Source organism: Myxine glutinosa, chromosome 4 (genome assembly GCF_964187855.1).
Source record: "Myxine glutinosa chromosome 4, kmMyxGlut1.1, whole genome shotgun sequence".
NCBI lineage: Eukaryota > Metazoa > Chordata > Myxini > Myxiniformes > Myxinidae > Myxine > Myxine glutinosa.
In genome coordinates this window covers 180808557-180822889 of record NC_136264.1, presented here as the reverse complement: position 1 = coordinate 180822889, position 14333 = coordinate 180808557, and the positions used below count along the sequence as shown (strand labels likewise).

The following is a 14333-nucleotide window of genomic DNA, read 5'->3' as shown; positions in this document are numbered from 1 at the left end:
AAGCTGGTCTGCTCTGAGATCTGATATATCCCTTCCAGATATACCTCGTCTCATCGGCACCTGACATCAACAGTTCTTGGAATTCCTTCCTCTTCATCAATCTTCATTCCTCCAACCACCCTATTCAACCTGTCAACTCTGGTACTATATTGAGATGTATGACGAGGAAATTGCAAAGAAGCAGCTTTCATTCTCCATCTGGAAGCAAACCCAACTGATGGGAATCGAAAGTTCCTCCGAATCACGTGCAACCAATTCACATCGGTCTTTCCATGAGTCAGATCCCAACATCAAGTTCACTTTCAGCCAAAGCTCTCAGGTCTGTTGCCATCCTAGAAAGGCTGGTGGTAGCTGGTCAAGCCTCTCTGTGGTATACGTTCCCTTTCTGTACCTTCACTCTGGAAAGATGAAGTCATGTTGGACACTGATGTGAAAAAAAAATTGAACATCTTAATAGTTTTTCCTGAAAAGGCCAAGGTTCCCAATCCTTCCCTTCCCCTACTTGCCCGTTCCACCATGATATATTGCTCTCTGCAGCGCATAGACCTCCCCCTAAGGTATAGATGTCAATATTGACACCTGCTCTGAAATTGGCCCCTGCCTTCATCTTGCAAAGTTACAAATATCACCCCTTTTCACTTACAATAAGGGTTCCAAGTCCAATCCACTCGACATCAGACCAATCCGCCTTTTATCAAAGATAAGCAAAGGGATGAATGATTATTAGGCAACATTGATGACTTCACTATGCTCTCTACAAGGATCAGAATTGGAACCCCCAGTTTACTGCTCTTGCCAACCTCTGGAAGAGGTGCAAGTCTTTAGAGTTCCTAAGCCTGACAATCTGCAATAGGTGAACCACTTCTCTTTACCACTTCGGCATTTCTTGCAGAGCTGTCAATCTGCACCACTCAGAACTCATTACTATATACAAGGCCTTCAGCCAAAGTATGGAATAGGAGTCACCACTCTGGACTGGTGCAACTGCTTCCCATATTGCTCCCCTGGATGGAATAGAGTCTAAGGCTCTTTGTTGTTGGGATCTCAGCAGTGGGCAAGTCGCACGGTCTGCTTCTCACCCTCTACATGTAGGTTGGTGGGCTCTCAGCTCTCTGTTTCACTTCTAGACTCGATCCTCCCACCCTCTCATCCCTGCGTCTTCCCCCAGCCCTCCCATATGCGATCCCAAAACTCCCTACTCTTCCATCGAGTATTTCAAGAATGCTTCCCATAGTCTCTGCATGCTTTCTTCCATACCCACCCCTGCTGTCTTCTACTCTTGCTGACCCTCCCCACCCCTTTGGCTTCTGCCACTCCTCTCTCCCTGTTCCACTTTGGAACCTCTGCCAGTCTGTGCACCTGTTTACCTCTTTCATTTACCTCCTCCATGAGCCTAGTTTTCCATAATTATGCAAATCTTTTTAATGCGAGTTTTGGTCGTATAGACTATTAACAGGTTGGTAGAGATGGAAGAGATCGGGCAGCAAATTGTTTGAATTTCACCAGAACTGACTGACTTTACTGGGGAAAGTTTAGATGAAACTTCATTATTTTATTTATAACATTGTGTTGTGGAGAAGTAACTCGTACCATAATGGGTTGCTTATAACCATAAATTATTTCATTGTCAGGTGTTGCCGAGGGGGTATTTAAAGGACCCCAAGATGCGGAGAGTTTCCGGGTGTACAGACATCCCCGTTCGTCTTCAGAATCCGACACATCGTCAACAACCTCTTCGACAGTGCCATCCGACAACACCAGGTGCAAGACATGTGCAAGAACAGTTTGCTTCGGGAGGGGCAGCAATATGTTAACTGTATAGATTAGGGGGGGCTATTTGTCAAGAAGTTCAATGAAGAACTTGTTAAGAAAAAAAGTCAATGAACCTTCGATTGAGGTTGGAACCAAAGGGTGCTGGAGTAACTAGCAAGCAATGGCCAAGTTTAACTGGTTTTACATCATTATCATTACCCTCTTGTCCCAATTTCAGTGCATCCCCTGACAAGACTGGACGGGTGAAGGAGCCATTCTCCTGTGGGACATTCTTGGAAGAGAGCAGCGAGGAAAGTTCAGAGGCAGGTCGGAGCAGGGGATCTGGTACGAGAGCTTCTGGAGAAAGATTTTTATTTTGAATACTTGTGCTGTGCTGTTAGGGTTCCCGAACCCGAACACTTTCACCTCCTGACTCAAAAGCTATGGCCGCCTTAAGTTCTGGCTTGTCCATTTGTGGCTACGTCCTTGTAACCTTAACCAGCCATGTGACAGGGTGTTTCAAAAGTCTGGAATCATAGGGATATTTATTTTACAATTTTATTTTGATAACTAGCAAAAGCCCATGATAAAAATACCACAATATAAAAAGCTCAACATCTTATGCTGGTTGAAAGCTCAAAAATGGGAGGTTATATATTTCTTAAGAGCAAATAATTTTTTGGGGGGAGAGAATGAGGCACGGTACGGTGTGTACCCTGGTTAGAATAGGTACACCGTATCCCTGCGTGTCGTAAGAGGCGACTAAGAGGGTTGGCGTCAGGAAGGGCATCCGGCCATAAAAACATTGCCTCAAAAAGAGAACCATGACAATTACAACTACATATGGACAGGGTACAGCCCGAAGTGGAGATCGGTTTCTGAGGTTTGGAACATGGAATGTAGGGACAATGACAGGGAGATCAGGAGAAGTGGTGGAAGTATTGGTCAGAAGAAGAGTGGACATATGTTGTGTGCAAGAGACGAGATGGAAGGGAAGTGGTGTGAGAATGGTGAAGGGTAGGCAGGGACAGAAATACAAGTTTGTGTGGCAAGGGTGCCCGGAGGGCGTGAATGGTGTTGGTGTCCTGTTTTCTGAGGAGTTTGTAGACAGTGTGGTGAGTGTGACCAGAGTGAGTGATAGGTTGATGATGGTGAAAATGATGATTGGAAAGCTCTTGGTGAACATCATCTCGGGATATGCTCCGCAGGTTGGTCGGAGCGATGAAGAGAAGGACAAGTTCTGGTGTGCGATAGAGAAGGTGATGGAAAACGTGAAAGATGAGGAAGTTGTTGTGGTAGGAGGAGACCTAAATGGACATGTGGGAAGGAGTATGGACGGTGTTGAGGGAGTTCATGGGGGTTGCGGATATGGTGTGAGAAATGGAGAAGGTGAAAGGATTTTGGAGTTTGCTGATGGAGCTGATTTGTTGATTTGTAATACTCAGTTCCAGAAAGGGGATAATAAGCTTGTTACATACACGTCAGGTGGGTCGACGACAACTGTTGACTACCTGATGGTGCGTAGGCGAGATAGGGGGCACCTCCGGGACACAAAGGTGATCCCGGGAGAGGAGGCTGTTTCACAGCACCACTTAGTTGTCTGCGACATAAGGGTGAAAGGTGCGAGGAGAGCTCGGCGGGTGAAGTACCAACCGAGAATGAAGGTGTGGAGGTTGAAAGAGGTGACTGTAAGGGAGGCATTAAAAGAGGCTGAGTCGGGTCGAGGATGATGTGGCTGAGCTTGAAAGTGGTTGGATGTCAATGAAAGATAGTCTGTTGGGAGCCGTTGGTGAGGTATGTGGATGGACAAAAGGACCACCGAGGCACTCGGAAACATGGTGGTGGGATGATGAAGTTGGAAAGAGGATTGACGAGAAGAGGAAGAAGTTCAAGGAGTGGCAGAAGGCGAAGGGTACGGGAGCAGAAAAAGCAGAGCATGAAAGTTATAAGGCAGCCAAGAAGGCTGCAAAGAAAGAGGTAGCAAAGGCGCAGGAGACATGTAGGAAAATGTTCGGAGAACGCTTGGATTCGGAAGAGGGTCAGAGAGTGGTATTCAGGATTGCAAAGCAGATAGCGAAAGAGAGGTGTGATGTGATGGGGGTGAGTTGCTTGAAGGATGAAGTGGGACAAATCGTTGTGGACCCAGATGGAATTAAAGGAAGATGGAAAAGATATATGGAAATGCTGTTGAATACAGAGAATGAATGGGATGGCAACATCGAGAGTAACCCAGTTTTAGGACCGGCAGAGAAGATAACTGAGAAGGAAGTTGAGGAAGCGATAAAAGCAATGAAGAGTAGAAAAGCGGGAGGGCCGATGGGAGTTGTGGGAGATATGTTGAAGGCAGCAGGAAGTTGGGGTGTGAAGAGAATGACAGAGATCTGTAATCTGGTGGTGAAAGAAGGCCGCATTCCAGTCGATTGGGAACTGAGTACACTCGTCCCTCTATACAAGGGGAAAGGTGACCCTCTGGAGTGTGGCTCGTACCGAGCGATAAAGTTATTGGAGCATGGAATGAAGGTATTGGAAAGGGTGTTGGAGAGGAGGATAAGGAAGAAGGTGAAGATCAACGAAATTGTTTGGATTTATGCCAGGAAGAGGAACGACAGACGCGCTCTTTATTGTGAGGCAGTTGCAGGAGAAGTACATGGAGAAGAGGAAGTTGTTTCTTGGGTTTGTTGATCTGGAGAAAGCATTCGATAGGGTTCCACGCAAAGTATTGACATGGGCATTGAGGAAGTTAGAAGTGGAGGAATGGTTGATCAGAGTTGTGATGGCAATGTACAAAAGAGCGCGCACAGCTGTAAGGACGAAGGACGGGAACAGTGGTGAGTTTGAGGTGAAGGTGGGAGTGCATCAGGGGTCGGTACTAAGTCCACTACTATTTGTAGCTGTGATGGAGGTGCTGGCTCAGAACGTAAAGGAGGGTTTACCGTGGGAGTTGTTGTATGCAGATGATCTGGTGTTGATTGCGGAAAGTATGGATGGACTGAAGGAAAAGATGAACAAGTGGAAGGAATGTATGGAGACAAAAGGTCTGAAGGTGAATATCGGAAAGACGAAGGTGATGGCAAGTGGTAAAGCATGTGGTGAGGTGGAAAGAACTGGGAAGTGGCCGTGTGCTGTGTGCAGGAAGGGTGTCGGAGTGAACTCTATTCAATGTGCGCTGAGTGGGTTCATCAAAAATGTAGTGGTCTGAGAGGGTCATTTACCAGTGTGGCAGCTACATTCAAATGTAAGGTGTGCACAGAGGGAGCTGCAGATGGAGGAAATGTTGAGTTGGATCTTGGAGACGGCATGAAGCTGAAAGGTGTGAAAACATTTTGCTACCTTGGAGACATGCTGAATGGAGAAGGTGGATCAGACTCGGCAACGGTTGCTCGAGTGAGATGTGCATGGAAGAAGTTTCGGGAACTGAGTGGCGTGCTGATGAGGAGGAGAGTGTCGCTGAAGCTGAAGGGAAAGGTGTATGCTGCATGTGTGAGAAGTGTTATGATTTATGGGAGCGAGACATGGGTAATGAACGTAGAGCAGCAACGAAGGCTGGAAAGGGTGGAAATGTGAATGGTTCGATGGATGTGCGGAGTATCGTTGAGAGAGAGGAAGACAAATGATGAATTGCGAAAGATGATGGGAATATTGCCTGTGATTGATGCTGTGAAGAGGAACAGGTTGAGATGGTTTGGTCATGTGTTGAGGAAGGATGAAAGTGACTGGTTGTGAAGAGTGATGGAAGTTAATGTAGAAGGAAGTAGAGGACGGGGAAGACCGACAAAGACTTGGCTAAAGATGGTGGAAGAAGAAATGCGGGCAAGGGGGTTAACAAGGAGAGATGCAGAAAATAGGGCAAAATGGAGAAGATTGTCATGGGGACCGCAAGGCTAACCCCCGCTCTAGCAGGGAAAATGGCCTTAAAATGCATGTTGTTGTTGTTGTTGTTGATGGAGGTGCTGGCTCAGACCGTAAAGGAGGGTTTACCGTGGGAGTTGTTGTATGCAGATGATCTGGTGTTGATTGTGGAAAGTATGGATGGACTGAAGGAAAATATGAACAAGTGGAAGGAAAGTATGGAGACAAAAGGTCTGAAGGTGAATATAGGAAAGACGAAGGTGATGGCAAGTGGTAAAGCATGTGGTGAGGTGGAAAGAACTGGGAAGTGGCCCTGTGCTGTGTGCAGGAAGGGTGTCGGAGTGAACTCCATTCAATGTACAATGTGCGCTGAGGGGGTTCATCAAAAATGTCGTGGTCTCAGAGGGTCATTAACCAGTGTGGCAGCTACATTCAAATGTAAGGTGTGCACAGAGGTAGCTGCAGATGGAGGAAATGTCGAGTTGGATCTTGGAGACGGCATGAAGCTGGAAGGTGTGAAAACATTTTGCTACCTCGGAGACATGCTGAATGGAGAAGGTGGATCAGACTCGGCAACGGTTGCTAGAGTGAGACGTGCATGGAAGAAGTTTCGGGAACTGAGTGGCGTGCTGATGAGGAGGGGAGTGTCGTTGAAGCTGAAGGGAAAGGTGTATGCTGCATGTGTGAGAAGTGTTATGATTTATGGGAGCGAGACATGGGTCATGAATGTAGAGCAGCAACGAAGGCTGGAAAGGGTGGAAATGCGAATGGTTCGGTGGATGTGCGGAGTGTCGCTGAGAGAGAGGAAGACAAATGATGAATTGCGAAAGATGATGGGAATAGAGCCTGTGATTGATGCTGTGAAGAGGAACAGGTTGAGATGGTTTGGTCATGTGTTGAGGAAGGATGAAAGTGACTGGTTGAGAAGAGTGATGGAAATGAATGTAGAAGGAAGTAGAGGACAGGGAAGACCGAGAAAGACTTGGCTAAAGACAGTGGAAGAAGAAATGCGGGCAAGGGGGTTAAGGAGAGATGCAGAAAATAGGGCAAAATGGAGAAGATTGTCATGGGGACCGCAAGGCTAACCCCCGCTCTTGCAGGGAAAATGGCCTTAAAATGCATGTTGTTGTTTGTAGAATGAGGCAGCGGCCTGTTGCCAATACCGCCTGGGTTCAATTTTTTTTTTTTTTGTCCGATTGAAAAAAATTATAATTTCCCTGTCGGCTTGGATTAATTTAAAGCAACTTTTACATTTTTTCTCTCCGAGAAGCGTTTCCGTGTTTGAGGGTGGGACAGGCAGCATTCACTGACATGAATACACGTGTAAGTTATTGTACGTTTCTTTGAACGTTAAAATCGACACCGATTTCAGCACATTCGTTTCTGATTTCATTCTTTATGAGCTTGTAATAAAACCACCGATTTCAGGTGTCCCCAAAGAAAAAGAAAAAAAAGAAAGGCAAGTGACATTAAATCTGGACTATGTTGGGGTCATTGTCGGTGCAAGTCTGATCCACCTCAAAGGCATCGTCTCAAAAAAAATAAAAATCCTTTGATTCCAGACTTTTTAAACACCCTGCACAATTACCATTAGCTAAGATATCAATGTGGATAAAGCCCACTTCCCCGCGTTTTTTACGCTCATGAAAACTTTTATTTAGGGCGAAAGAGCGGCTGGGGGGAGGATGAAGACGAGGAAGAAGAGGAAGAGGAGGATGATGATGATGAAGACGATGAAGAGGAAGGAAGTCTGGAGCCACTGAACCTAGTTTGGGCAAAGTGCAGAGGCTACCCATCATACCCTGCTCTGGTAAGGGAACCATAAGCACACCATGGTGTTTAAATAAAGTTTCTATTTGAAAGGGGGGTGGGGCGTTCTCGGGCTTTGGCAGAAGGGATTGATGTGATTCAGTCATTTCCAGCCACAGAAACCCAACAATGTGGGTAAAATGAAACAATTGATGACTGCACGCTTTATTCCATTCATGGCCATGCTTTTTCCAAAGCATCGTCACTGCCCAAGCAATCATTAGGCAGGGAATACACTGGTGCTTTGGCATTCATCTTCCCAGCAGTAGTTAGAGCAGGAATTTGGGCAATATACCGGTACACGATGGCCGACTCTTTTTGAAAGGCAGTGGGGGATCGTTCACGTCCACCAGCTTGATTACCAGACGGGATACGTAGCTAATGGCTACCGACCGTACTCCCCCTTCTCCTGTGAAACACCAGGATGAGTATAATTGGGAATCTAAAGAGGAACGAACCAGTTCAAAGACGGGCTGTCCTGCCAGCCACCGATTGCAAACCGGGAGGCAGAAATGTGGCTGCAGTACCAAATCTTGCGAAAGACCCAACGACGTATTGTGCAAGCGGCTGGAACGGGTAGATCAGCTTAACCTCTCCCACTAAAAGAGGGTCCTGCTCGCAAAGCATGGGGATGAGTTTGATTCCGAGGGAAGTAAACAGCCAAAGAATGGTAACACCGGCTGCTCGTTCATATCGCAATCAACATTTCTGATTCTTTGCCGTCTCTGTGCTGATTGAGCTGAAGCAGGCGAGTTGCAAGTAGCACATAGTTTTGCATTCATCGAGGGTGCTTCAAGATCGTTCAGTGTAATATTTACTCGCCCCTTGTGCACGGCTCAGGCTTGGAGCTTGAGAACATAATAATTAAACGAGATAACCATGGCAAAAAGGAATGCAGAGCAATGGTGGTTCCATGATTCTATCATTGTCTGGATGGTGTGAGGTAAATTGATGCCCAAAACAGGGATGACATGTCGGAAATGTGGGCGGGGGGAGGGAAGCGGCAGGAAGGTTTTAGAAAATGCCATTCCCCATAAAGCTCAAATGTGAAGGGTAATTATTTTTAATAAATTTTTTAAAATAATTCCGAATTGCCATTTGAAGTGGTCGGTGTGTATCATTTACTGATACGGAGACGTGCAGTCCTGTGACGCGTTTCATTGTTGTAGGTGCTTTAATCATGTGCCAAGGAGTGTTAATAGTTAACGCTTTACACAGGTGGAATGGAAGTGGACGGACTCTCACTGCAAGAGTAGACGTTTCCCTTTGCTCCTCCGTGTTGCTCGATTCCCTCCCGCACCCTCAAGTTATCCTTGGGGGGGGGGGGGAGGATATCTTTTCTTTTCTTTTTGGATACAGGATTGAGGCTCGTAGAAGAGCTAACATCACAAAAAGACAAACTGACATGTAAACCATAAGATAAAGGGAGCGGGAGAAGATGGGGAGAGAGGGAAGCACACACAAGTGCAACAGTCGAGAACAGGGACATCGGGAGATCTGTGGGAGGGAGCCGGCTTGGGGGGAGGAGGCGTGGGAAGGGGGGTGGGTGGTGGCAGAGGTAAAAAAAAAAACCCACATGTACACTGCTAGGACGTCCAGGAAAGAAGTCGGTATTTCGAAAAAGTGGATCTGGGGTGAATTAACAGGGGTAGAAAGGATCAAGGTTTTGGATGGGGGAAGATAAGAGATGGTGGTGAACAGCTGTTTTAAAGACCTGGTGGGAGGAGTAGGATTGAATAGAGTGAGGGAGTTTGTTCCAGAGGCGGGAGAAAAGAGGAATGAAGGAGTGCGCTCGTGATAATATTGTCTGGGTTAAAATCTTTGCGTCAAAATGCGCTCGTGCGGCAGATAATTGGACAAGCCAGCTGGCATGGGCGACCACATGTCAAGTCCTGGTGGAGAAAGAAGCAGCCGTGTGGAATAAAAACAAATACACAGCCATGCTGGAAATGTTACTTATAAATAAACTTGCATTCGGGAAAATTTTTCATTCAAACTTTTAGATGTAACAAAAGAAAGCGAGTATAAAGAAATCAGAATATTGAAACGTGCATGGGAAGCAGTCATACTCATCATGTATTTGTTCCAATGTAAATACTTCCACGTCCGTGTACCTACCTTTACGAATGGGCAAACTGTCGTGGCCAAAAATATTGGCACCCTTGCACTTTTTTCAAATAATGCACCATTTCTTCCAGAAAATTGTTGAAATTAAAAATATATTTTGGTATCCACATGTGTATTTCTTTGGATTCCAGTGGAACAAAACAAAAAAAGCTGAAAAAATTACTAAATCTTAGCTTATTCCACACAAATCCAAAAATGGCCTGGACAATATTATTGGCACCTTTTAGAAGTTGTTAGACGTAATTAGATTTCAAGCAGGTGATTCTCCTTTACCTTGGAATTGAACTCATCTGTGGTGAGTTGCAGGTGCCTGCAATATAAAATAAATAGCACCGCAAAGCGGGCGTAACTCCTCAGCCCATGCATCGTGGAAACCAATTTCAAGATGGCTGCCGTGGCGGCCATATTGAAAATCGCAGCGCACCAATTTTCGAAAGGAACCTTCCTCTACTCAACCCCAACACACACTGCAAAAATGGATTTAAGTGGACAAGCCGTTCTGCTTGAAATTGACAGAAACCAATTTCAAGATGGCTGCCGTGGCGGCCATATTGAAAATCGCAGCGCGCCCATTTTCGAAAGGCAACTTCCTCTACTCAACCCCAACACACACTGCAAAAATGGATTTAATCGGACAAGCCGTTCTCCTTGAAATTGACGGAAACCAAAAGTTGACGGACGCCCGGACGACAATACCCCTTAGCCCAATTTGGGCTGAGGGGTGAAAATCACTCATTCAACCAGTTTAAATAGAGAAAAGGATTCATTCTGCTCTTTTGTGTCACTGTGAGTACCGCAATGAGCATGGAGAGAAAAAAGAAAACGAACGGCACTCAGTGGAGAGCATAACTCCGCCAGGTGAACAGTGTACATTTTGTATCCTAGAGTAGACCAGAAAATCACAACAGAATCACATTTAATCTAAATCATCAGTCCACAACTTTTTGAGATATCCTGCTTTATATCGTTTTTGGCCCCATCTCCCAATGGTGAAGAATCACTTAAAAAATTATACTAGCCGGATCCGAATCTTCACCAAAATTGAATCGATTCTTCCTCGTCACACACACGTCCATGTTTCGTCCAAATCCGTCCATAACTGAGATAACCTGCTATGTATCGTTTTTGGCCCCATCACTCAATGGTGAAGAATCACTTAAAAATTTAAATAATTCTCATATCCGAATCCATATTCAGATCTTCACCAAAATCGAATAGATTCGTCCTTGTCACACAACAACCTGTCCACAACGTTTCGTCCAAATCCGTCCATAACTTTTTGAGATATCCTGCTGTTTCGTTTTTGGCCCTATCGCCCAATAGTGAAGAATCACTTAAAGAATTCTAGTACCCGGATACGAATACGGATATTCACCAAAATCGTCATTTCGTCCTTGTCACAAACGCTACCTCTCTGCCAAATTTCGTCCACATCCGTCCACAACTTTTTGAGATATCTTGTTAACAAACGGACAGATAGGGGGTGAAAACATAACCTCCATCCACCTTTGGTGGCGGAGGTAATAATTGTTATACAGTGTCCTCGCTTCCCAAGAGGCTTTCTCGATTCAAAGCACTCAAGCAAGCACTCCAACGGAACGGAGTGCTTGGGCCCCACTTAACAACATGGCGGTCTCCATGTAAACAATGCTATCGTAGTACTCGAGCAAATGGTGTCTGGGCCATCGTTTTCAGTTTTACTCAATTCTCTTATGACATCAACTTCCCCCAAACTAATTTCTTGTGCTTGCAGCAGCTACAGAGTACAAGGAAAAGGGGAAAAAAAGATAAAGCAATGGGGAATCAGGAGGCCGATCCCCCTACCAAGCTTGTCTACTATGGTATGGACCTACCACTGTACATTTTGGGCTTGGGTTTTGCATGCTTGTCAATCTTGAAGAATTAGAATGAAAAGTAAATGTGAAAACATAACCTCCATCCACTTTTGGTGGTGGAGGTAACCAGAAAATTGTCTGAGGAGGTCAGACGCAAGATTGCAACCAAGCATGGACAATCTCAATGCTACAAGTCGATCTTCAGAGAACTCGATGTTCCTGTGTCCACCGTACGCAATGTTATCATAAAGTTTAAGGCCCATGGCACTGTAGCCAACCTCCCTGAATGTGGCCGCAAGAGAAAACCTGATCGAAGATTGCAGTGAAGAATTGTTTGAATGGTGGAGAAAGCACCTCGATCAACTGCCAAACAGATTCAAGCTGACCTTCAGACACAAGGTACAACAGTTTCAACTCGCATCCATTCGTCACCAACTCAATGAAAGGGGGTTCTATGGTAGGAGACCCAGGAGGACCCCACTTCTGAGAGAGACAAAAGAAAGCCCGACTGGAGTTTGCCAAAACACACCTGAACAAGTCAAAATTCTTCTGGAAGAATGTCCTGTGGACAGATGAGACAAAATCAGAGCTTTTTTTTTTTAAAGCACATCATCTCTTGGTTTACAGAAAACAAAATGAAGCCTTCAAAGAAAAGAACACCTCCCCTACAGTCAAACATGGAGGAGGTTCAGTGATGTTTTGGGGTTGCTGTGCTTCCTCTGGCACTGGGTGCCTTGAATGTGTGCATGGAATCATGAAACCAGGAGATTACCAGGCATTTTGGAGCCCATTGTTCAACCCAGTGTCAGAAAGCTGAGTCTCCGCCGAAGGTCATGGGTCTTGCAGCAGGACAATGACCCCAAACACACTTCAAAAAGCACCCATGAATGGTTCAAGACAAAACGCTGGATTGTTCTGAAGTGGTCAGCAATGAGTACAGATCTAAATCCCATTGAACACCTGTGGGGAGATCTGAAAACAGCAGTTGTGTGAAGGCACCCTTCAGATCTGGGAGAACTGGAACAGTTTTCACAAGAAGAGTGGGCCAAACTGTCAGTGGAGAAGGTGTAGGAAGCTCATTCATGGCTATAAGAAGCGCTTGACTGCAGTTATTTTGTCCAAAGGCTGTGATACGCCTTTAAGTCTCGAGTGTCAATAATTTTGTCAATGCCATTTTTTTTCTGATTTAAAAGGATATATTAAGTTCTGAATAAAAAAAACAAACGTTCTGTAATATTAACAGTGAAATAAAGAATTGTGGAGACCAAATACTTTTGTCAATTTCAACTTCTTTTTCGAGAAAATTGTGAGTTATTCGAAAAACGTGCAAGGGTGCCAATATTTTTGCCCACAACTGTACGTGGGGCAAATGTAACGGAGATAGAGTAGCCAGAAACTTAATCACACAGATACAATTTCCCCCTTTTTTCCACTCCCATTCACTATCGTTGTATTACTCCCTGCGATACAAAGTCGCTCTGGGGACAAACTCGCCGCCCCAGGGGACACAGAGGTTTACGACCAACGTTCAGCTAAGCAAGGTGTGCGGCGGCCTGGCTGTTAAGAGGTAGGGTAGGTCGGAGACTAGGCTGGCGAGTGTTCCTCCCCGGTAGGCTGTACGATTTATTGGAGCCTCGAGAGAGCAAGCAATTGGCCACCACGTAAGTCCCCGAGAGTTCTCCTGTTGGACTTCGCCAGACGTCGTACGAGTTATCCTCCAGCCCCTCAGCGAGCTACCATCTTATGGCTGGGATGGGGTTTTGTTTATTTACCCTCTCCCTGTGATTGTTTTTATCCCTTCCAATTTTCAACCCACTATTCCGACATAATTGTGGCAATAGCTGGGGATAGGTTTTCTATAATTCAACAAGTACGTGTTGCGTGTGTCTTACCATGGAAACCCCTCAGATATGTGCCTCATGTCATTTGCATTGCTTGTATTTATTGTTTACAAATAGTCAGGTTCACTATGTTTTTTCATTCAAAATTTTGGGAGATGAGCAAAACTATACATTTCTGGAATACTCAGAGCATGAGGAATCCAAAATTAATGTTGGCTTTTTTTATTTTTATTTTTTTTGTATACTGAATCGAGGCTCGTGAAAGAGCTAACATTTATTTCACAAACAAATCAACCAAACAAACAAAATATACAAAAAGAGGGAGCGGAAGACAAGATGGGGAGAGAAGGGGAAGCACACAACCACAACATTTGAGAGCAGGGAGAAGTGTGGGAGGGAGAGGGCTTGGGGGCAGGAGGCGTGGGAAGGGGAGGGGGGGGGGGGGGGGAGAGGTATAAAACACAAGGGGACCGAAATTAGCGGGGGTAGAAAAGATCAAGGTTTTGGATGGGGGAGGATAAGAGATGGTGGTGAACAGCTGTTTTAAAGACCTGGAGGGTGGAGTGGGATTGAAGAGAGTGAGGGAGTTTGTTCCAGAGGCGGGAGAAAAGAGGAATGAAGGAGTGAAGGTGAGCAGAGAGTCTTGATTTTGGCAGTTTAACCACAAGAGGGTTGCAGGCAGATCTTGTGCGACCTGTAGGAATATTTGGGGGACAGAGCCCAGAGAGGGCTGGGGGGGCAAGGCCAGAGAGGAGTCGGTAGAAGACGGATTTGCGTAGACACCTTTGCGAAAATGACACTCAAGGACAGTGATGAAGATAGTCAGGTTCACTATGTTAACAAATATAATTTCGTTCAAAATTTTGGGATTAGCAAACCTGTACATTTTTGGAATCATCAGGGCATGGAGAATCCGAAAATCAATGTTGGCATTTGCACAGACACCTGCATGGCCGCCATTTTGGATTTTCAAAATGGCCGCCATAAAATACATATTTTGCGCTATCTCGGCTTCTAGTCAACCTAGAAACTTAATTAAATATGCTAATCCTATGTTTTCTGGGTTAAGGAATCCAATAAAGGCCTCAAAATAGTGCTCAGGATTATAGAAAAGCAACAA

General features: G+C 45.4%; 1 protein-coding gene across 2 annotated transcripts in view; it reads left to right on the top strand.

Moving 5' to 3' along the window:
* Positions 1-14333, top strand: part of LOC137416492 (peregrin) — a 67201-nt gene that overhangs the window by 50482 nt on the left and 2386 nt on the right. For both annotated transcript variants that reach the window (XM_068102100.2, XM_078776762.1), the window contains 3 exons: positions 1632-1761; positions 1991-2097; positions 7263-7411. In XM_068102100.2, the coding sequence (XP_067958201.2) occupies positions 1632-1761; positions 1991-2097; positions 7263-7411 (386 nt within the window). The remainder of the gene's footprint in view (positions 1-1631; positions 1762-1990; positions 2098-7262; positions 7412-14333) is intronic.